At 36.1% G+C, this 24256-nt stretch overlaps 1 protein-coding gene and 1 long non-coding RNA gene across 6 annotated transcripts in view; one reads left to right on the top strand and one right to left on the bottom strand.

The window, feature by feature from the left end:
- Window positions 1-24256, bottom strand: part of LOC106870788 (homer protein homolog 1) — a 129793-nt gene that overhangs the window by 60898 nt on the left and 44639 nt on the right. The window contains exon 1 of one of the 3 annotated variants that reach the window (XM_014916990.3): window positions 2006-2658. The exons of the other annotated variants lie outside the window; for them this stretch is intronic. Within the exon in view, the coding sequence (XP_014772476.1) occupies window positions 2006-2013 (8 nt within the window). The 5' untranslated portion in view covers window positions 2014-2658. Of the gene's footprint in view, window positions 1-2005; window positions 2659-24256 lie in introns of those variants that run through there. 3 annotated transcript variants of the gene reach the window in all.
- Window positions 2872-24256, top strand: part of LOC106870790 (uncharacterized) — a 43081-nt gene continuing 21696 nt past the window's right edge. For 2 of the 3 annotated variants that reach the window (XR_016244504.1, XR_001409573.3), the window contains exon 1: window positions 2872-3745. This is a non-coding gene — a long non-coding RNA (uncharacterized LOC106870790). Of the gene's footprint in view, window positions 3746-18186; window positions 21131-24256 lie in introns of those variants that run through there. The other variant, XR_008265642.2, reaches the window with a different exon arrangement.

Raw genomic sequence — 24256 nt, 5'->3', positions numbered from 1 at the left:
AGAGACAAAGTATACATTAAAAAACTCCTTTACTTGTTTTATTATTTTCCTTTTTTTTTTCTTTTAGGAAGGAAGTAATTAATAAATTAACTTCCAGCATATCATTCCAGTTTAAAAACTAATTTAGATTTGATCTGAACCTGTAAATGTGAGACAGCAAGTTTGCTACAAAAACATACAATCCAGTATATTTTGTCCCAGTCATCTTACTTCCCATCCGTGCGCGCGCGTGCGTGCGTGCGTGCGTGTGTGCGTGCGTGCGTGCGTGTGTGCGTGCGTGGAAATATTTCTTTTGCATAAGCACAAGGTTGATTACTTTACAGAAATGAGAAAAGGGCTACAGCTTAACTGAATCTGCAATGATATACTAGTTACATTTTATTTCATCAACCCACCCTAGAGTGGTATAAGGGGAAAAGTTAGTGCAGGCAGAATTTTAACTTAACCATTTTGATACCAACCCACCTCAGTCTGCCCCCAGTTCTGTGACACAAAACAGGCCACTTTGAAGTGTTTATGTTCAAGCCATTCCTCTTAATTCTATCAACAGAACTTTCTAAAACAGATTAACCATTTTAATACCAAACTCTGAGACCGTTCCTCATTCTGCAATATAAACTGGTTGCTTTAATGCAATTTAAATGAAAACCTTCCATCAAAATTTCATGTTTTGTTCCAAATACCAGCTTAAAATATTTTGCAAAATACTTTTTGAAGACAATGTATTTCAACAGAAATATGGTAATGAAACGGTTAATAAAGAAGTTGGTTATTTTACTGTATTCTTCATGGACAGTGAAGTTCATCATAAATATGGCCACAAAGGGTTAAAAGAAAAAGTAAGAATTTTCACACAAAAGATCTATTTATTGTTGTAGCCATTTCCTACAAAACTGAATTAGTTTTCTTGCATTGGCCACAAATGGACAGAGGGTAGAGGATAGAATTGACTGAATTTACTTAATTGCATGCCTTGCAACGTATTTTATTGATCCTGGAGACAAGGAAGATAATGTTAACACAAGCACGATTTGAACTCAGAATGTATAGGAGATGCAACTAAATATAAGAATGAAGTGCTCAGTTGCACCAGGCATCTCATACAACTGCACCTTTATTTAAAATATTAATAGAATCACAACACTAATGAAATTAAAGTTACTTTACTCAACTAAATTAAAATTAAAAGAAGAATTATGAAATTAATTCAAGAAAGATTAGATAAGTGTTAAAAAAAAAAATGATATACTTTAATATTAGTAGTCATCCATTTATGGGTTCAAACCCCATTGAAGCTGATTTTGGTATTTATTTTATTAATCCCAGAAAAACAAGGAAATATTGGAAGTTAATATAAAAGTAACCTACCCACTAAAAAAAAATATGTAGCTGTGTACCTATAAATGAAATCAATATTAAATGTACTTTGATTCTCTGACAATTTTTATTTGACAATCATATTCAGTTTAATAAACCAGTCAATATTATATTGATCACATTTATGTGTGATAAATACAACTAGTTGTTTGATATCCCATAATCCAGGGTATCTACTGATAGGTAATTCAATACAGATAGTGACTTGGACTTACTTTAAGGGAAGAGGAGAAAATGGGAATTTGTGTTGGGTATACCTTTAGTCCCAACACCCAAGCAGTGGGGTGGTTTAGAAATGTAACTGAAGAGAAACTGGGTCGCAGATCCCGCTAACCAAACCTGCCATCCACCCCAGACTGCTTCCTTCCAGTCTACAGTTCTCATTCGATCAAGTCAATAAATAAAGACAAAATGTTCAATTATGGAATAATGATAATTTCTTAGAAAATAACGAGATCCTGAGAGAGACAGAGAGAGAGAGGTGGGGAAGAAAGAGAGAAGAAGAAAAGGAGAGGAGGAAAATTAATTAATTAGCCAAAATTAATGATAGACAGAAAACAATATCTGAAAGTAAACAATAAAAGCAATGATATATAAAAGCAACACGAAAAATACTTGTGTAACTTACCCAGGCATTACTTAAGAAATCTGAAGGACCTGTAGTCCGATAGAGAACTTGTTTTGGTTTTTGTAGAGAAGAACTTGTTTTGGTTGGACGGGTGGACAGGCAGGCGGGGTAGGTGGGTATTTGTTTGAATTGATGGAAATATTATTGAAGACAAAACAGCGAGAGCAGGCACAACACAGACATCTGGAGGGAGGGTTGGGTGTAGGTACCTGCGAAAAACCACCAAGTTGGCTATGTCCTAGCAAGACATGTTAAGTAGTGTTGTGTGAGAGAGAGAGAGAGAGAGAGTTGGAAGGAGAAGAGAGTAAGAAGGTGGGAAGGAAGGAAGGAAGGAAAAAAACAGTCTGCCTGCCTGAGACAATATTTCTGGTGTAGCTCCATCTGGGTTGTTAACCCTAACTATATGACTGAATTGGGTAGAGAGAGCAAGAGGAAGAGAGAGAGAGAGAGCAAAAGAAGTGCGTGTATGTGAAGAGAGAAAGAGAGGGCGGAGAAAGAGAGAGAGAGAGAGAGTAGAAAAGTGAGAAATAAAAGAAAATTGTATGTGTGTGTGTGTGTGAGAGAGAGAATGTGAGGAGAAGGAAGATGGAGTAATGTGAAGGAGGAGGAAATCCTGGAAGTGGTAAGTATCTGCCCCCACCCACCCACACACAGACACACACACACCAACACCTTACCCACTACACAATCGAGAGCAACAGGAAGGTAGGGACAGTCCTGCTTCAGAACACACACACACACACACACACACACACACACACACATTCACTCACTTACGCACACACACACATTCACTCACTTATGCACACACACACACATTCACTCACTTACGCACGCACACACTCATACAAGCAAGCACCCGCACACAAACCTACAGGCTGAAAAATCAGCTGGGCAAAAGATGCAGGAAAAAACAGATCAGAGAGCATGTTGATAAGGGGGGGGGAAGAAAAAAAGAAAAAAAATGACACGCAAATGTTTATACATATGCATACACACGCTGTATGGATATGTATACATGCACATACCAACATACAAACACACGTATTTGTAAAGATATCTATGTATGCACGTGAAAGTGTTATGTATATGTGCATGTATATATATATATCTATCTATCTGTATGTATGTAGATCGATCAAGCTGTGAGTTCAGTAAAAGCTTATATTTCACAAGTATAGTCTTTCTTTCTCACCTATACATATACATATATACACACACACACACACACACACACACACACACACACACATATATATATATAAACACATTTATTTATTATCTACTGTACATATGGATCTATAACTGAAAGCTCCCAAGCTACGCAGCAGTAAAAAAACACGAAGAAACTGGAATTCTGTCTCACAATACACACACACACACAAAACAAAAGTGAAGTTACAATACATAAATTATGTAGGGGTTTGAAGAACCCGCACATGGAGTGTTTCAAGAAGTCACCAGAACGATAGCAAATGACAATTTTTTATTGATTGTTAAAACAGTTATTGTTTAGCCCAAGGTCAGAACTGACCAAGCAGAGCTATGATCATAGACATTCCATCTGTGACCACCCGGTATTCTTTTTTTCCTATGTGCACAGAACTCAGGACCATACCATCTAGAGCGCTTTTTCTTCAAAGTTGGTAGTAAGTGATGAGGGAGATTTGGCTGCTATTTCCAGCAGGCAGAACGACCATGTAAAGGCTCCGTCTTTTGCTTCGAACACCTGTGTTTTAGGTAAGTGGTGAATAAATGAACCTTGTAATACAATATTACTATACAAACACGCAATCAGTGAACTACCATAATACACACACTCCATGGGCAATATTACAACACACAATCACAGCAAAACATCACACATACAGTATATACAATGTTAATACACACGCACCCTGTCAGAGCAAACACATGTCACAAATAATACACTCATACACAGCTTTGTGTGGTGTGCATACACACACATAATACACACAATGAATGTAACATGTATAATGTACACATGCAATGTACCCAGGATGTCTATAATGATGATATTACAATGTGCACATATTTGAGTTGTGAAAGTGTGAATATTTATTTCCAGTGAGTGTACATAACACAACACGACATAATACACAATGCAAAAATGAGTAAACAAGTATTCTCAAACACATGAAAAATATATACATTTATATATACAATATAAATGTGTATATATATATATCTATATATATATCTCATTATTATTATTATTATTATTATCATCATCATCATCATCAAGGCGGCGAGCTGGCAGAATCGTTAGCTTGCTGGGTAAAATACTTTGCAGCATTTCGTCTGTCTTTACATTCTGAGTTCAAATGAGAGAGGAGGCGCAATGGCCCAGTGGTTAGAGAAGCAGATCTGCGGTTGTAGGATCATGGCTTCGATTCCCAGACTAGGCATTGCGAGTGTTTATTGAACAAAAACACCTAAAGCTCCACAAGGCTCCGGCAGGGGATGGTGGCGAACCCTGCTGTACTCTTTCACCACATCTTTCTCTCACTCTTTCTTCCTGTTTCTGTTGTGCCTGTAATTCAAAGGGCCAGCCTCGTCATATTCTGTGTCACGCTGAATCTCCCCAAGAACTACGTTAAGGGTACACGTGTCTGTGGAGTGCTCAGCCACTTGCACGTTAATTTCACAAGCAGGCTGTTCTATTGATCAGATCGACTGGAACCCTTATCATCGTAACCGATGGAGTGCCACGATTAGATGAGAAATATGGAATGAAATATTTCCATGCAAGCAGACTCAACAATTCTTTTTCTACAGTTATCAACCTAAAACTTAGGAGATAGCAGACGCGTGCACACACACACACACACACACACACACACCTATATATTTCCATTTTGTTATTCCCCCGTCTATCATGCATTAAATATTATCAATAAGTCTTTGAGACAAATTGGACGAAGAGAGAAATAGAGAGAGGAAGGTGTGAGAAAGACAGAGATGCAGAAAGAACAATGAGAGAGAGAGAGAGAGAGATACAAAGAGAAAGATGAGAAATTACATAAAAGCTGATTTATATAAATATATATATATACGAGAGAAAGACAGACAGAGAGAGAAATAAAGGCTTCAAACAATGAATAAAAGAGAGAAATAGCATTTTGGAACAAGAAATTTGAAACCAAGTGAAACATTAAAATAAAATGGTAAAAAAAAAAAAATACAACATTGAAAACAGAAGTACTCAAATTTTTCATTTTAATAAAATATCTATGAAATTGCGAAGCAATTTGATGAAAAGGATTTTCAGTGACTTCCCTTCAGCAACAAGCTTAGGAGACATAATTATGAGTGTGAGCACGTGTGTGTGTGTAATCACATCATATACACATTTCTATATACATACATACATGCACACATATACATACACACAGACACACACATATACACACACACAATACCCCACACACACAAACACACATACATGCACACAATACCCACCCAACACACACACACACACACACACACACACACACACACACACACACACATATGTACTTAGCCTTCAAATCAATTTCAAAATTGAAACGCTTGAGAATATGATAGAACAAAAACAATTTTTTAAAATGTTTGACAAAAAGTTGTCCTTGGATGTTAAAAGATGATTGATATTGACAAAATATATTTAAAAGAACCTAGGTACAACAACAACAACAACAATAAACATTTCTAGCACAGACACAAGACCACAAATATTTTGGGGAAGGAATGCAACCAATCACTAGACACATGGAAGTTGACCTCGATGAGATCTGAACTCGGTTTCATTGTGTACAAGTGATTGAGATTACAAAATTCCTCCTGAATGGGATGCCAGTCAACAACCATCACAGAATGGCTTGTTTACAGTTCAGCAGACTGGAGCAAGATGAAATGAAGTGTTTTGCCCAAGAACACAACATCTCGCCCAGTCTGGGAATTGAAACAATGATCTTGAGACTGTCAGTGCAACATCCTAACCAACAGACCATGTAACTTTACTCTCTGAGACAAAGTACCAATAATTAACTGGTACTTTATTTCATTGACCTCAGAGGGATGAAAGGCAAAGTTGTTCTTGGTGGGATATGAACTTAGAATATAAAGAACAGGAAGTCATTCTGCAAAGCATTTTGTCTGATGTTCTAATGATTCTGCTAATCCAACATCCTAATAATAATAATAATCCTTTCTACTTAAAGGCACAAGGCTTGACATTTTGGAATGGTGGCTAGTCAATTAAATTGATCCCAGTACTCAACTGGTACTTATTTCATCAACCTCTAAAAGATAAAAGGCAAAGTCAACCTTGGCGGATTTGGAACTCAGAATGTAGTGACAAACGAAATACAACGAAGCATTTCAGCTAGAGTACTAGTGATGGCCAGCTTTCCACCTAATAATAATAATAATAATCCTTTCTACTAAAGGCACAAGGCCTGAAATTTGGGGGGAGGGGGTTAAGTTAATTACACTGACCCCAGTATTCAACTGGTGTTTATTTTATTGACACCAATTAGGATGAAAGGGGAAAGTCAACTTTGGTAGAATTTGAACTCAGAACATAGCACGCTGGATGAAATGCTTAGAGGTATTTTGCCCGTTGCTAACGATTCTGCCAGCTCACCATCCTTTCTTCTACAGACACAAGGCCTGCAATTTTGGTGGGAGGGAGCTAGTTGATTACATCAAGGTCAGAGCTTGATTGGTGCTTGTTTTATCAACCTTGAAAGGCAAAGGCAATCTTGGTAGAATCTGAATTCAGAACGTAAAGCCAGACAAAATGCCACTAAGCATTTTGCACAGTATACCAACAATTCTGCCAGGTCACCACCTTACCAACACCCTAATAATAATAATAATAATAATAATAATAATAATCTTTTCTAACATAGGCACAAGAAGTGCCACTAAGCATTTTGTCTGGCACAGTGACAATTCTGCCAATACAGCATCTTAATAATAATCCAGTACAGGTGACACATGAAAGGCACCCACTACACTCTTGGAGTGGTTGACTTTAGGAAGGACATCCATCTGTAGAAACCAAGCCAAAATCAGACTGGAATCTGGCACAGCTCTCTAGCTTATCAGTTCTTGTCAAACTGTCTAATCCATGCCAGCATGTAAAGTAGAGGCTAAATAATGACAATAATGACGATGATGATATGATGATAAAGATAATAATGACAGAAATTTTAATTTTGTATGAATTTTGGTCATAAATCATATGCTGAATAAAAAAACGATATTGTATTACAGAAGACTCAGCATTACCAATGTGCAGATGCAACAGAAATCAGTGGAATAACAGCGAAATACAATGAAGGAATTTGAGACTCATAACGAAATAATTAAAAAAGCTGATGATAATAATCATAATCAAAGCATGTGTATAATGATTGGAAAAACTGACTTTTCCAAAATGCAGCTATAATTTCTTTGAATTGCTAATGATTTCTCATTATATAGGTGTAGGAGTGGCTGTGTGGTAAGTAGCTAGCTTACCAACCACATGGTTCCGGGTTCATTCCCACTGCGTTGGCACCTTTGGCAAGTGTCTTCTACTATAGCCTCAGGCCGACCAAAGCCTTGTGAGTGGATTTGGTAGACGGAAACTGAAAGAAGCCCATTGTGTTTGTGTGTGTGTGTGTGTGTCCCACCCCACCGCTCGACAAATGGTGTTGGTGTGTATGTCCCTATAACTTAGCAGTTCAGCAACAGAGACTGATAGAATAAGTAGCAGGTGTAACAAAATAAGTATAGGGGTCAAGTTGTTCGACAAAAATTCTTCAAGAAGGTGCCCCAGAATGGTCTCAGTCTAAAACTGGAAAAGAAAGTGTATGTGTGTGTGTGTGTGTGTATATATATATATATACACACACACACATATATATATATACAAACATACGCATATACACACAGACATACACTAACACATATACACAGACACACACATATATGCATATGCACAGACGCACATTTCCTCACACTTGTGCAAACAAACACACACACACACACACAAACCCCAACCCATAATTATAGTTAACAACATTTCATGGAAAAGATAAGTCTTTGAATGTTCACTTGAACTAGATAACCAAAAGTCATTTCATTGGAATAAAAAGATTTCATTTCATTATGATTGCTTCATTATACACAAGTAGTAACGGTTCAGTAAACATGATAAAATAGTGATTTAGTAGATATGGTGAAATGCCTGGCTTATATATTTTTATGGCTAGTTTAGTGTCTCAGGTTTCTGTGCTCAGATTCCCTTTGGGATTGATTTTTGCCTTTCATCTCTCCGGGGGCCTTTAAATAAGTATTCATAATAATGCACTGATGGGTTGATTGAAATGAATAAAGAAATTGCTACAAGGATTTCTTGTTGTTGTTGAATAAAAAGAAAGAAAAAAAAATGAAATATATAAAAAAGCAAAAAAGCATTGAATTGTGCAACTTTCTGCTGTCTTCCATTAAACTAGTCTCTTGAGGGTTGCATAGAAACTGTATTACAATAAACTTCCATGAATTCAATCCCAGTACAAAGTGTGTGTGTGTGTGTGTGTGTGTATAGGCGCAGAAGTGGCTGTGTGGTAAGTAGCTTGCTTACCAACCACATGGTTCTGGGTTCAGTCCCACTACGTGGCACCTTGGGCAAGTGTCTTCTACTATAGCCTCGGTCCTGATCTAGCAAACCAAAAGTCAAAGACATTCTATCCTGGCTTTTAGGATACCTACTACTACAGTGTCCAATGTATGATATTTTTTTTTTAATGGTGGGTTGTAACTTGAGAGATACTTGACTGCTATTTCTAGCAAGTTGAGTGACCACTTAGAGCTTCCCTTGTTAGAGTACTGGATTTTGTGACACAAGGCATTTTTATGTGTAGAGTACTTCATCTTACATTGCACAGTAGTTGCAAATGAATGCCTCAATCATGCGATTGGTGTTCATTTCGAATCTTCTAATAGAGACATGTCCAGCCATGGAGAAAAATATCCAGCTTGGAAAGGAGTGAGTGTTGGTAACAGGAAAGGCATCCAGCTGTAAAAAATCTGCTCCAACATATTCCATCTGACCTATGCAAGCATGGGAAAGTGGATGTTAAAAAAGAAGAAAATGATGGGAGACAACAACAATGATAAATGATGAAAAATGAATGGGAAAATGGCAATGAAAAGCTATGTCGTTGAAAAATAACAATGCTGATTAAAGACCACAACAATGATGAAAAATAACAACGATGAGGAAAAACAATGAAAAGCTACAATGATGAAAACCGATGATGATGATGAAAAATGACAATGATGAAAGAGGACAACAATGAGAGAAAATGACAATGATGAAAAGTGATGATGATAATGAGTGTGCAAAATAAGAAAGCTAGGTATAATGTGAGGATGTATTAGTATCAGATCCTGAACAATGAACCATTGATTTCAATTTCATGATGATTCTCATCTATTTCTTTCAGCATCACGCATAATTTCAATTTCAATAATTGTTTACCATGTTGAAGAAAATATCTCAAAGCTTTTAAATTAAACCATGACAACTCAATGAATGCTAAAAGATGCTGAAAAAATCTCTTCAGTCTCTGAATTTCATGTGAATGAAATTTTGTATAAAATTAACAGTCAACAAATCTAATAGCCAGACAGTATTGGCAATTGTTCAAGACATATATAAATCTATATATTTCTGCACTTTCTACTACTTACATAGTTCTAATGGAGAATTCCTAAATGTCGGCAACATCTGAAAGAAAACCACCTGCTCATGTCATTTGCTACTCTCAAAAATCAAATCAACAACAATTGTATATGTGTGTATATAAAGAAAATCTATAAAGATAGTTAAATATTTGACTTGTTCCTGTGGAGGAACAAAGAGAAAATTTAACACTTCAGATGTAATTTACAACACAATGACACACTGCATTAAACCTTTTTAACACCAATCCATTTGAGATGTTCTGAATTAAAGTGTTCATACTTTAATTAAATTCTTGGTTAATATCTTATAATGTAAATGATGAGATGAAATTTTCAGCTATTCAGAAGTAGAATAGCACCAGTTTAATGTCAGTTTCTTCATGCTCGCATGGATCAAATGAAATCTGTTGATGTAGGTTTTCTACGGTTGGGTGCTCTCCCGAAAGAAAGGCAATGCTTCAAATCCCAACCCAACTGTGTTTCACTGCTCATGCTATCTCTCTTAAAAGCTTTTTCTTAATCCTTTCTCATAAGTATGTCACCCCTTGAATTCCGTCTTTTCCAAACATTTCCCTTGCAGATGCTCAAACTGAATACAAACACCACCAATTTCACCAGTCTCAGAAGACCTGTAAAGCTGGTGGGTAGAAGACCCAGAAATCTCATAGGTAGAAGGCCCAGAAATCTCATGGGTAGAAGGCCCAGAAATCTTGTGGGTAGAAGGCTCAGAAATCTCGTGGGTAGAAGGTCCAGAATTCTTGTGGGTAGAAGGCCCAGAAATCTCGTGGGTAGAAGACCCAGAAATCTCGTGGGTAGAAGACCCAGAAATCTCGTGGGTAGAAGACCCAGAAATCTCGTGGGTAGACGGCCCAGAAAACTCGTGGGCAGACGGCCCAGAAACCTCGTGGGCAGACGGCCCAGAAACCTCGTGGGCAGACGGCCCAGAAATCTCGTGGGCAAATGGCCCAGAAATCTCGTGGGCACACAACCCAGAAATCTCATGGGTAGACAACCCAGAAATCTCATGGAAGGAAGGCCCAGAAATCTTGTGGGTTGAAAGCTCAGAAAGCTCATGAATAAAATGAGCTGTAAAACCAGAAATCTTGTGTGTTGAAAGCTCAGAAAGCTCATGAATAAAATGAGCTGTAAAACCAGAAATCTTGTGGGTTGAAAGCTCAGAAAGCTCATGAATAAAATGAGCTGTAAAACCAGAAATCTTGTGGGTTGAAAGCTCAGAAAGCTCATGAATAAAATGAGCTGTAAAGGTCACATACCCTTCCTCCTCAATAAACCATAAGAAAGTTTCTTTTTTTTTAATTTCAGTTATAGCTTTTCACATTAATAATATAATTTCTTTTTATTTTCAAGAAAAGTATCAAAGTTACACAAACATTTTATTTATGAATCTGTAAATTTATGACTTTGAACCATTTAAAAGTCAAAATTGATTATTTATAACAGTTAGTTGTAAAAGAAAATAAATCAAAAAGAAATCTGAGTAATAAAGATTTCTAAAAGTCTTCTCAAGTAGAGTGTGACCAATGATTTTATGATCTTCCCTCTCAGTTGATCTCTTTATTTATTTAATTTTACTTGTAGTACATTCATAAATAAATAAATAAAGGATGGTAATGGGGGGAAATGGGAATGAACAGATAAATTCAAATAATATTATGATACAATATTTTAAAGTATCATTTAATCCACAAAATTTATTTTCATCACAGAAAAAAGATAATAAAAAAAAAAAACTGGTTCTAATAGAATAATTAATTTAAAACAATATAAATGTGTAAGTAATACAATTGACAGAATCATCTGAATGCTTCAGGGTTAAACTGATATTTTGTTAACCCATTACCTACCAGTGATCTCATACGAGATCACTTAAAAAGTTACAAATTTCGTAATTATCTGTCAATATTTACACATATCTAACCTTTTTTGTTATATCTACTAAGTATATTTCTCTGATATTCAAATGAGGTTTGCTAATTTTTCACCCAATATCTCGCTTATTTCTATCTAAAATGTTATTTTGAAATGTTATTTTGATCATTCCAGCATGTTTCTAAGGCTGTTTTATGCTAGAAATCAAAGTTTCATAAAAAAAATTCCAGTTAATAGAATTATGGGAGGTAACGGGTTAAAGAAAGACTATAAAGGAGGACATTAAGGGACAACTGAACCAAGTCAAAGGCAAAACTGGTATCATATTTTTGCTTTTAGTCAGAAGGTTGTACTCACAACCTTTGCAAGCCTCCAAGATTTGAAAACAAGCAACAATGCCTAAAAATACCAGTCTACAGCAGAATCGTTCAAACTAGTTTCAACTAAATATTTCCTTATATATGCACACTTTTTAAACACTTCCTGCCTCTTACTTTAGGCGGGGCAGCAGCTGTGGGCTTGAAAGAAGGCAAATATTGATTCGACTTTCACGCAGGCACAACGCTTTATATTTATGAGGAAATGTAAATATAAACAGAGGAATATAAACAGAACTTGAGATTGAAACCTGGTTGCTCAGTCAACTAGCATGCCTGGAAATAAATTCTACCAGGTGTGGCAGATTGTGGTATAAAGTGAGGTTGATAATTCAGAAGAACAGAAGCATTTGATTTAAATATAGTATCATAGTATATAAACACAGCACACATTATTTTTACCTTATTATAAATCATTAAAGAAGCTTAAAAACATGTTTCAGTAAACATGGTATGCAACTAGGTGGGATCAAATGTTTCGATTGGTTCAAATTTCATCCTTTGAATAGCTTTTTGCATTTAAAATGATTGATTCTGATTGGATGCAGCTGTGTAGTTAAGTAGTTTTCTTCCCAATTATATGGTTTTGGGTTCAGTCCCACTGTGTGACATCTAGGGCAAGTGTCTTCTCTATAGCCCAGAGCCAACCATAGTCCTGTGAGTGGATTTGGTCAATGGAAACTGAAAGAAGCCTGTCATACACATACTCACAATATGTATGTGTGTATATATAAATTAAATATAAGGATAAAATCTATATAAGAATTTATCAAATAAGCAGCATGAAAAACCAGTAAAGGGGAAAAATTCATACAAAATATATAATTATTCCCTTTAAATATAAATACATTCATAATATTAAGGGTAATTACTGAATGTGTATATATACATATATGTTCATAATGTGAAGTTTTGTGTGTCATTGTGTTTGTGTTGTCGTTGTCCCCAACCATTGCTTGACAACAGGCATTGGTGTGTGTGTGTGTGTAGGTGTAGGTGCATGTAATGGTAGCTAAGGAGTGAAAATGTTGGATTGCTGACCCAAAAGTCATGATAAACTATCCAAGATAAGCTGTTGCATTGCTATTAAATGGCTGCTTGGTATAAAGTTGGCCCAGTGCCTCATCCAAACAGCTATTAATAGCTAGGTTGAAGAGTCAAGGATTTCAGCGACTACTTTGGCAACCTTCAAACAAGCAAATAGGGAAAAGTAACTTGAACTTTACCTCATGTAAAAATGAATTCTCTCCACTAGATTTAATCATCATCATCGTTATTATCATAAAAAAAACCCACTTATTATTATTAAAAATGAACTGGTTAAGGGTGGTGGGGGTCAAAGTCACTTGTTAATCACATCGGGAACAATTTAAGTATCGGTCATCAAATACCGGGGTTAATTAAACCAACTACATCCTTTTCCAAAATGTGACCCTGAGCCAATGTCAGAAGTCATCATTATCATGAAACACTGGATAGGGGTCAAAGTTACCTGTTCATAATTCAGGGGTCAAATAACTAAATATCAGGTGCGTACTGAAGTACATTAAAATCACATACATCCTTCCTCAAAATGGCATTGTGCCAATCTCAGAAATTAAAGATTATAGGAAAATGTAAACAATTTGGGTGTTTTATGCCCACTTCTTCCTTTCTTTTCAAGGGCTTAAATAAAGGGCTACTCAAAAAGCTAAGTTCAGTATCCTTAATACGAATGGTTCTCTAGCTATGACAATCAGCCAATGAATCGGTGAGTTTACTTCATATGATAAATCTTCAGATTTTGCTTCAGAATGAATATTGCTCTTGCTGTGCATCAACAGAATGTTTATCATTGGCAAACTGGCTTTAAAAGATTGCTTTGGGAACCTGTCAAAATACATGCATATATATATATCTATTTCTTTATTGCCCTCAGGGGGCTAAACATAGAGGGGACAAACAAGGAGAGACAACGTTTGTCTATTAATACACTTTCAGCAAATTGCTTACTGACAATTCCCAGTCTAAAACGGTTGTAAATCCCTCCAAATTCTGAGTATTTTGGGGGTTTTTTTTGTTTTTTTTTAAATTGGAAACCCATCAGTTGTGTATTTCAACGGCAAAATAATCATGAAAAGGTTAAAATAAAGCTCAATATTCAATATACTCACAAAATAGATATTTTAAACTAGTGGAAAGGCTCCAGCTTGGGAGTAGGCATTTCAGGATGAATAGAATTACTCCTTTAGTCCCTCCCCCCCCACACTATTCTCAGATTCATTCTGGCCCAAAATGGTGATATTTCTTGAGGACTCTAGTTATGGGTCAAGTAGATGATCCTGCGGCTAAGGGATTCAAAACTTAGAGGAGAGATAGCCCCTTGACTAGACTCACACAGGCCTATTGGTATTTGGACATGTTCTGATGTCACATAAACTAGTCCTCTTACTTAAGGGTAAGCTTGGGAGGGCAGGACATTAGCAGAGTAAACAGGAAATAAACAAGTAGAATGTAATGGGGGAAACTACTGTTGTATCTTTCTCAGGAAAGATCATGAATCTTTAGGCTTTGGCATGGCAGTCCATGATCCCCAACACTTGTAGGAATGGCACCTGGAGAGAGAGGGGGGGGCAGTGAGAGAGAGAGTCTACAAAGTGTGTCTATAGTGACCGAATAAACTTTTACTGATTTCTGTTATTGGATTGCTGCCAACCAGGACACCCACTTCAAGTTAATCATATCAACCAAAGCACCTCTGTCTGTTTGTTACATAGTTTATCAGTTTGTATTCATTTCAAACCACAGAGTTACAGCACATACAGCAATAACAAAAACAAAAAACAACATCATAATGTATACATAAATATACATAGCAACTAAGGGTTACAGAAACACACCTAAGCACCTTATGGAATTTTCTCACATCACTCAAGATATCACAGGCTTAAACCTTTATGAGTCCACCCCCTCCTAGTCATCCTCCCTCTCATCTTCACTCATCACTTTCTAAGAATTTAGTAACTTATTTTCTTTTCTCAAGTTTTATTCATATAAAAATGTTATCTCTGAAATTTGTCATCCAGCTGAGCTAAGGGAAACAACTCAGTAGCTTAGAAGTAAACTATCCTTCTGTGTTGCAACATAGCAGGAAACAAAACGTTCCTGAAATGACCTCTCGAAGAAATAAATGGGAATTTCGACCCCTGATGATCATCTGGTTGTTTGTTATGTCAAACCATCCAATCCATGCCAGCATGAAAAACAGACATTAAATGATGATATACATACACATATATATATATATATAAGGCGCAGGAGTGGCTGTGTGGTAAGTAGCTTGCTTACCAACCACATGGTTCCGGGTTCAGTCCAACTGCGTGGCACCTTGGGCAAGTGTCTTCTACTATAGCCTCGGGCCGACCAAAGCCTTCTGAGTGGATTTGGTAGACGGAAACTGAAAGAAGCCTGTTGTATATATATATATATATACATATACGTATGTGTGTGTGTGTGTGTCTGCTTGTCCCCCCAACATCGCTTGACAACCGATGGTGGTGTGTTTACGTCCCCGTAACTTAGCGGTCCGGCAAAATAGACCAATAGAAAAAATACTACGCATCCAAAGAATAAGTCCTGGGGTCGATTTACTCGACTAAAGGCGGTGCTCCAGGATGGCCACAGTCAAATGACTGAAACAAGTAAAAGAGTAAAAGAGTAAAGAGTATACCAACATCGGGTACAAACACACATACACACACACACACACACACACACACACACATAAATATATGATGGGCTTCTTTCAGTTTCCATCTACCAAATCCACTCACAAGGCTTTGGTCAGCCCGAGGCTATAGTAGAAGACACTTGCCCAAGGTGCCACGCAGTGGGACTGAACCCAGAACCATGTGGTTGAGAAGCAATATATACATTGCATGTGTGTGTGAATGGGTATGCATGCATGTGTGCACATGTGTGTTTGAATGTGTGTGAATGAGTATGCACGTATGTGTGTGCATCTGAATATATATGAGTGTGTGTGTGTGTGTGTGTGTGTGTGTATGTGTGAATGTGTACACATGCATGTGTGGGTGTGAATGAGCATGCCACTCCTCAACTATTTTGTTTCTTTCTCATTCTTTAAAACCAACATATGTATGATGACAATGCATTATTATTATTATTACTTTTGTGTTTTTAATTGGAAAACTGTATTTATTCAGAAGGTCACAATGCTAGGTTGGCATGGAAACCTACCTTGTCACAATTATATAACATCTCAGAAAGAAAAAAATAATCAAATAGTCTTAAGCTTGTTGCTACAAAAGAAACCAATATCTTGCTGTCTATCAAACTACAGATTATCATCAGCAGCAGTACCGACTTCTGAATTCTGTCTCTTGGAATTATTAAAGGCCAATCAATTCACATAACCAGTGACTAGGTCAGTCAGGACAAACATAACTTGGATTTCTTTTTTCTTAAGGTACCAACAACAATTGGTAACAAGACGTTGTTAGTTTCTCTTTACTTGTTTCAGTCATTTGACTGCGGCCATGCTGGAGCACCGGCTTTAGTCGAGAAAATCTACCCCAGGACTTATTCTTTGTAAGACTAGTACTTATTCTATTGGTCTCTTTTTGCCGAACCACTAAGTTACGAGGACGTAAACACACCAGCATCGGTTGTCAAGCGATGGTGGGGGGACAAACACAGACATACAAACACACATACATATATACATATATATATATATATATATATATATATATATATACGATGGGCTTCTTTCAGTTTCCGTCTACCAAATCCACTCACAAGGCGTTGGTTGGCCCGAGACTATAGTAGAAGACACTTGCCCAAGGTGCCATGCAGTGGGGCTGAACCCGGAACCATGTGATTGATAAGCAAGCTACTTACCACACAGCCACTCCAAAATTTGGGGGGGGGGGGATGGTAAATATATCAAATTTTCTTCAAAGATTTTGCTTTTTGCTACCATTTCAATACTATTGCATTTTAGAGCAGGGTAAAAAAAAAAAAAAAAAAAAAAAGACCTGACATTTACAGTGAAGTGGTAGAATCGTTAGCTGTTTCCCAAACTGGCATGGAGGAGGAAACTCGACAAGAGCTGGCAAGCCAGAGGACTGCGTTTGGCTCAAATGTCTGGATGGACACCCTTCCTGACCCTAACCCAACCACTTTATGGAGTGCACTGAGTACTTTTTTTATGACACTGGCATTATATGAAAAACTGAAATTTGAACTCAAAAGTGTAAAATGTGAAAAGCTAAAAACTAAAACAAAAAAACAGGAAAAAAAAAAAGGAAGTAATTTGAACTGCTATTGATCATATAATTAATATAATTTGAAACCAAACTGATAATATAATTTGAATCTAAATTGATAAAATAATTTGATTCTAAATGAAAAAATTATTTGAGTTCAAATTAGTAAAATCATTTTTTCTTTAAATTGAATTATAGATTTCAATTTGAATTTTAATTTCAGATTTTTCCACCCACATGGTTCATGAAATGACGAACATCACATTGTTGTTTTAAACTTCCTTGATTACAGAACTAATTTAATCATTTTAATTGGCACAGAAACCTAATAGTTGTATTGATTTACGATATTGGCACAGGACCACACAGTTTTAGGTGAGATGGAGTGAGAATATAGGGTGGTCATGCCTTTACATAGGATTATCAGTGATGGGGAAATGGCTATAACCAGGAATTAAAAGATATGTCGCAGACAGACTTGGTCCACTGTCAAGGTAACGGTAGGTGTTAATACACAAATACAAGATTATTGAAAGCAAGTCCACATACACACACACAAATCTACAATTATATATATATATTATATATATATATATATATATATATATATATACACACACACATACATGTATACAGATTCACAGAAAGCCAAACAGTTATATGGAAATGTACAAACAAACATACATTTTCATATTTAAGATGATCTAATTTTCTGTGAGCAATGTAAGATAATGACATAAGATATTAAAACATGGGTGAATATATATCTATCTGATGTAGTCTTCAGTGCAATGCAGCTTACAACAAAACTGATCTGATCATAAGCTAATCTAATTATATTATTGTTAATTAAATAAAAAACGAGACAAGTAACAGATTTTTTTTTTTTTCCTTTTTTTAGATGATTACCAATTTACTGAAATACATACACTGCTTTGCATTATGGAATCCTGACAGAGCTTGTTCTTATCAAGAAAACTATCTACTGACAGAGAATGTTCTTATCAGAAACACCATCTTTTCTGTGGTGCAGAAGTCAGATGTATGCATGTGGCAGAAGAGTAGGTCTGAGTGCTTCAATGACAGCGACTTCAAAAACACAGCCCAACTTCTATGTAATCACTTGACCTGCTAGAAATGACAGTAAAGTCTCAGAAAATCTTTAGTTTGTGTTCATTGGTGAATTGTCAGGATCCACTTGCATTGGCAGCCAATCAGACACTAGCATAATACCATGGTATCAATGTAAAGCTTATACTTAGCCAAAAAACACACACATGCATGATACAGACTCGAGGCAGACAGGTTCCACGGAAAAGTCTTCTAACAAAAATTATCAACTGAAAGGATCTAAATATTATTCCATAATAGCATTCATAACCCACTGGGTGAGAAGATTACTTCATAATCACAAATCACACCCCTGTATCTTTATTACTGTAGCTGATAGCTAAAATCTGGTGCAAACTGAAGATAAGACAAATGTACTTATATGTGTACATCATATATATATATATATATACACACACAAACACACACACATATATATATATATATATATATACACACATATATATAAATACATATATACATACATGTAGATACACAGATAGATAGATAGATAGATAGATAGATAGATAGATAGATAATTTACTCACACATTCATTTACTTACATACATAGCAAACTTCATAGATATTAATATTATGCTTCTCATGTCTGAATGCAGGTTTCCCAATATTCAAATTTGGATAATTCCTCTCTTTCTTTATGCTTATAACAAAAGACTGCAACTATCTAATGCCTCTCTCATACACTGTTGTTAATGTATGGCTGTTTATGAGTAAATGGAAGATACTGTGTTAGACTGACCAACAAAGTTATTCAAAATTCATCTAAAATCGATTAATTCTAGTGGTGTGTGTTATATAAGGAGATGTATGCCCCCAGCAAATCTGCTCCAGGACAAGTTTTGATTACCAATTGTAGCCATTTTCAGTTGTTGTAAGTTATAATGGGTAACTGATTACATAATGAACTACTACTCCAAACATCACCAACAGAAACCTTAATATTGGCATTATATTGGTCATTGTGGGCAAAGTGGCATAGTTACATCCTGCTTGTAATCCTTTTCTGAACCTCCATGATCGGTGGGAAGGAGTGAGTCAGTTACCCTCAAATCAGAAATCTAATCCAAATGCATCAGAGTGACCTCTGTTAAAAACACTTTAGGACCATGTGATGTTGCTCAACTAGGTCACAGATTAAGTTTACCACTCAAGCAGGCCATGGCAGAATTTGAACTCAGAACTCAAAGAACCAAACGAAATACCATCAGGCATACCATTCAGTGCTCTGAAAATTCTGCCAGTCTGTTATCCTAGTCTCCTACTTATTTACTGACCCCAGAAAGATCAAAGGCAAAACTGACTCTGCAAGAATTTGACCTTGGAATGCATAGGGGTGCAATAAATTACTGCAAGACATTTCATTCAGCACCCTAACAACTCTTGCTGTGATGGTAGCATGAACATCACAACATCATTCACACTAACTACTTCACAATTCATGCTTTCTATCATATGATTAACAATTATAAAGTATGCATATAGACAGAACACAATTATTCTTCAAGTCTAATTAAGAGTTTTTAGCCCCCAAAAAACTGTTATTTCAGTAGTTTATACAAATATTGAAAATTCGAACAATCTTTTAACCCAAAATAGCATGTGGAAAAAAAAACACTACAAAACAAAATAAAACTAAGGGAGAATAGTTGAAAAATATTAAAAAATTCCTTTTATAATCTTTTTTCTCTCTCTCTTATACACACACAAATAAAAATGTCTGCATGTCATCAATTTAGAAAGAATTTTAATAGAATCTGGTTTCAACTAGCATTTCATTTCATTTGAACTTGTATGAAAACATTTAGTAATGTCACTGTTTATTTTGTATGAAATGTAATGGTTCTGGCACAGATAACAAATCCAGATTAGATGCTTTATATGTACCCCCACCACCACCACCACCACCACCACCACACATTTTACTTCTTTTTCTCTTCAATATGTTTATCTATTTATTTAACATTCTAGTTATGAGTGAAAAGGCTTTGTAAATTTAAACATTTTAAAAATATTTATTCTCAGTTCAAATTTCATGAGGGCCAACATTTTCTTTCATCTCTACAGCACCTGTTAAAATAAGCATCATTAAGATAACTGGGAGATTTAGTTATTTACATTCTGAGTTCAAATTTGCCTTTCATCTTTTAGGGTTAATTAAATAAATAGCAGTCAAGTTCCGGGGTCAATACAATTGACTGGCCCCCACCACACAAATTTCAGGCCTTGTGCCTATAACAGAAAGAATTATTATCATTATTATTATTATTATTATTAAGGCAGTGAGCTGGCAGAACTGTTAGCATGCTGGGCAAAATGCTTAGCAGTATTTCTTCTGTGGCTACATTCTGAGTTCAAATATTGCTAAGGCCGACTTTGCCTTTCATCTTTTCAGAGCACAAAAGAGTTGAGAGAAAAAATAGCTATCAGAGGAATCAGGTGATAGGTGTATAATGGTATTGCGGATGATAGTTTAGTAAAACAGTGTCAGGAGATCCAAGTAGAATGAACATGTGGCAGAGACTATGAGGAAGACATGGGCAAAAGTAGAGAAAAACCTCAAAACGCTGATTAGGCAATGACTAATGGCCATAAGTGGCAAGGGTTTGTCTTGGTGAAAACCTATACAACCCATGAAAACAGGAAAAAATGATGATGTAACTATCGGTAACAATACATAAATAAATAAATAAAATCCAGAATTTCAAAACAAAAATACTTTTGTAATATTTATTCCATCCGAGTTTCACAGACACTCCTTCATCATTCTTGTTATCATAAATGCAGTAAATCACTGACTGGAATGCTAGAATTCTGTCACTAATCATGTTCTCTAAATGTGTGACATTTAGAAGGTAAAAAAGGAGTTGATTTTAAAATTTACAGAGATTAACAAATCCTTTGAACCCGACTCACATTCGAAGCAACCCAACTGTAACTTTGTTACCGTATTTAAGTAAACTTATTTAACTAAGCTTAGCACCTCTATCAACACCGCAAGCTGCCACAAACACGCACAAAACTACAAATACACCCCCAATAAAAACCTACTCCTTTACACACAGTTAACTTCGTAATTTATAACTGAGGTGTCAAAATAAATTTTCTGTGGCATTTTTGACATGACAAGTTTGAGTAAATTATTTACTTTTGTCTTAAATATCTGCCTGAAACCAAGTCTACACAAGAATTTCCTTTCACTGCTGTCCTTTCTTCTAAACTAGAACCAATTAGGTCAAGTGTAGAAACTTTTTTGGTCAATGATTTAAGTTACAGACAACCTAAAACTTGTTGTTCTTAACTTCAGGCCAGGTCTGATGCAGCAGGCTTGTGATCAGAGACATTCTAACTAAAACCACCCTGTCTGTTTTTTAAGGCATAGTGCATCTAGGACTACACTTAAACATCTCTTTTTCTTTTTAAAGATGGTAAGATTGGATTTGAGGGAGATTTAATGTATCAAGCAAAGGTAACTACATCTGGTCACCCTTATTGGCACAGAGACCTTCCTTAACCCTCCCACCTTTGACCTAGTAGAACATCCAGAATGTGACAGTGGAAGGGACAGAGGGATGCATCAGCACTTGGCTGGTACTCATTTTCAGCTGAGTGAATTGGAGCAACGAGAAATTAAGTGTCTTGCTCAAGGACACAACACATCACCTGCTCCAAGAACTGAACAAGTAACTTTATAATTCTAAGCCTGATACCTTAAACCACTAGGCTGTACACCATTTTAGTAAAGCAGGTGAAATAAGAGACCATAGTAAAGAACCTGTTGAAAAATACTACACACACACACACAAAACCACACAGATATACAAAAAAAAAAAACACACAGATACACAGAGTTCGTTTAGTTAAGAGGCTCAAATAATCACCAAATCTAATTAAACAAATCAAATACGATGGTTAATTAAGCCAATGCTATACAAGTTAAGCACACACACACACACACTGTGCATGATACATTAAATTAAGATTATCAAAGATAGAAGATAATCATCAAAAAACTACACAGTTCAGTAAATGCTTAGTGTAAAAGCTAAATTCATCAACATAATCTTTTTCTTTTTTTTAATTCCATTAATGTTTCCTTCGTTAAAATTGTTTGCTGCTTATAATCCCTTCAAACAAGGAGAGAGAGAGAGAAGTGTGTGTGTGTGTGTGTGTGTGTGTGTGCATGAGTGTGTGTGTACATGAGTATGTGTGTGTACATGAGTGTGTGTGTGTGCATGTGCATGTGTGTGTGTGCACGAGTGTGTGTGTGTGTGTGTGCGTGTGTGAGAGAAACAGTAAGAAAGAAATTTATGTGTATGTATACAGGATGTGAACACAACTTTAAAAGGTCTATGAATGGAAGACAATGTAATGTTACAGAGCAGACACCCAAATTTCAACTTTATTCTGTTCCAGATGTATCGACAGAACCAACACAGCAAACTCCAGTCTAACAAAGGAAATTAAAAAAAAAAAAAGGCGTGTCATGCTTGTAACTCTGGCTGCCAACAATAGCAAACTTAGAAATTATCAGCTTCTTCAAGAAAGCTGGGTCCTTTGTGTTCAAGGTCAGGAAACAGCTGGAAGCCTCCGAGGAAGATGTGTCATCAGTAACAAGAAAGAAACAAATATTTCCAGTCAGACATCGCTAGGATGGATGAGCTTGTTCAGGAGATCTGGGGCGTCACCAACAATTCCAGCAGATCAATGAGGGACATTGCTGAGCAGCTCAAGTTTGCAGACTCCCCTGTCAGGCATCTAGTACACATGGACATGAAATTACAAGCCTTACATGATGAGAAGATGGCAGTTCATATCTAACAAGACCTGGGGTAACCATGTCATCACGAGACACCCAGTTCAGTATCATGTGACTGTCTAATATTCTTTTGAACTGCTGCATCTGGAGCATCCCTGGAGCAGGGAAACCAGCCAGCAGCCTCACAGTGCCAAAAACTCACTGAGCTGCTGTCATGAGTGTAGAGGGTAGCATTGGTAGGAACCCACCTGATTCTGACATGCAATCACTTTCCTGATTACATTGGAGCCATCATTGGGGATGAGGTCAGTTTTGACAAAAGATCTATTTCTTTGATATACTCAAGACAAATGTGTACACGTTTATCTGGGAGTAAGTTTTTTCCCCTGTTTGGTGTTTGTTTTTCATTGTTGGTTTGTTCATAGTTGCCTAAAATCAAGTTATTGTATGTATGCACATAGGCACGTATATGTATATGTGCATATCTGTATATGTGCACCTGTCCATATGTTTATATATAAGCTTAAGTATACACAGAGAAATGTATGTGTGCATGTATGCTGATAGGTCTGTTCATTCAATATATGAAACAATGAAAGCACAATGCTTGTCAATGCATATATATTCAGAAAAAGTGTAATAAATTGATAATATATATGGAAACAATCAGAAATTGCTTGAAGTAACTTATTACAAAGTTCATAAAATTTGTAGTCTTTAGTAATTTGTCAAGAAGCAGAAAAAAGTGGATTTTTGTAAGCAACCTTTAGTTTTTCTGTTTCTGTAAAAACCTATTTGTCAATTTTTAGGCCAAGTTCAGCTCTGACTGAGAAGATCTATAGTCAATGATGATCTACAGCCATGATGATTCTGATAGCATATGATCAAAACTAGTATAGTGTGTGTGTGTGTGTGTATATATATATGATAATATATTGGTGTATCTACAAAACCTACATAATTCAATGCCTTTTTTTTTTCTTTTTAAGAGGATGTGATTTGAGAGAAGAGATCTGCTATATCTAGCAAGTTGACGGCTGATTGTGAAAACCTCTCTCATTGGCTCGTGTAAGGATGAAATAT

This window comes from Octopus bimaculoides, chromosome 15 (genome assembly GCF_046866305.1).
Source record: "Octopus bimaculoides isolate indiv1 chromosome 15, ASM4686630v1, whole genome shotgun sequence".
Classification (NCBI taxonomy): domain Eukaryota; kingdom Metazoa; phylum Mollusca; class Cephalopoda; order Octopoda; family Octopodidae; genus Octopus; species Octopus bimaculoides.
The sequence above is the reverse complement of the archived record's forward strand: the minus strand, read 5'-3'. Positions and strand labels throughout refer to the sequence as shown.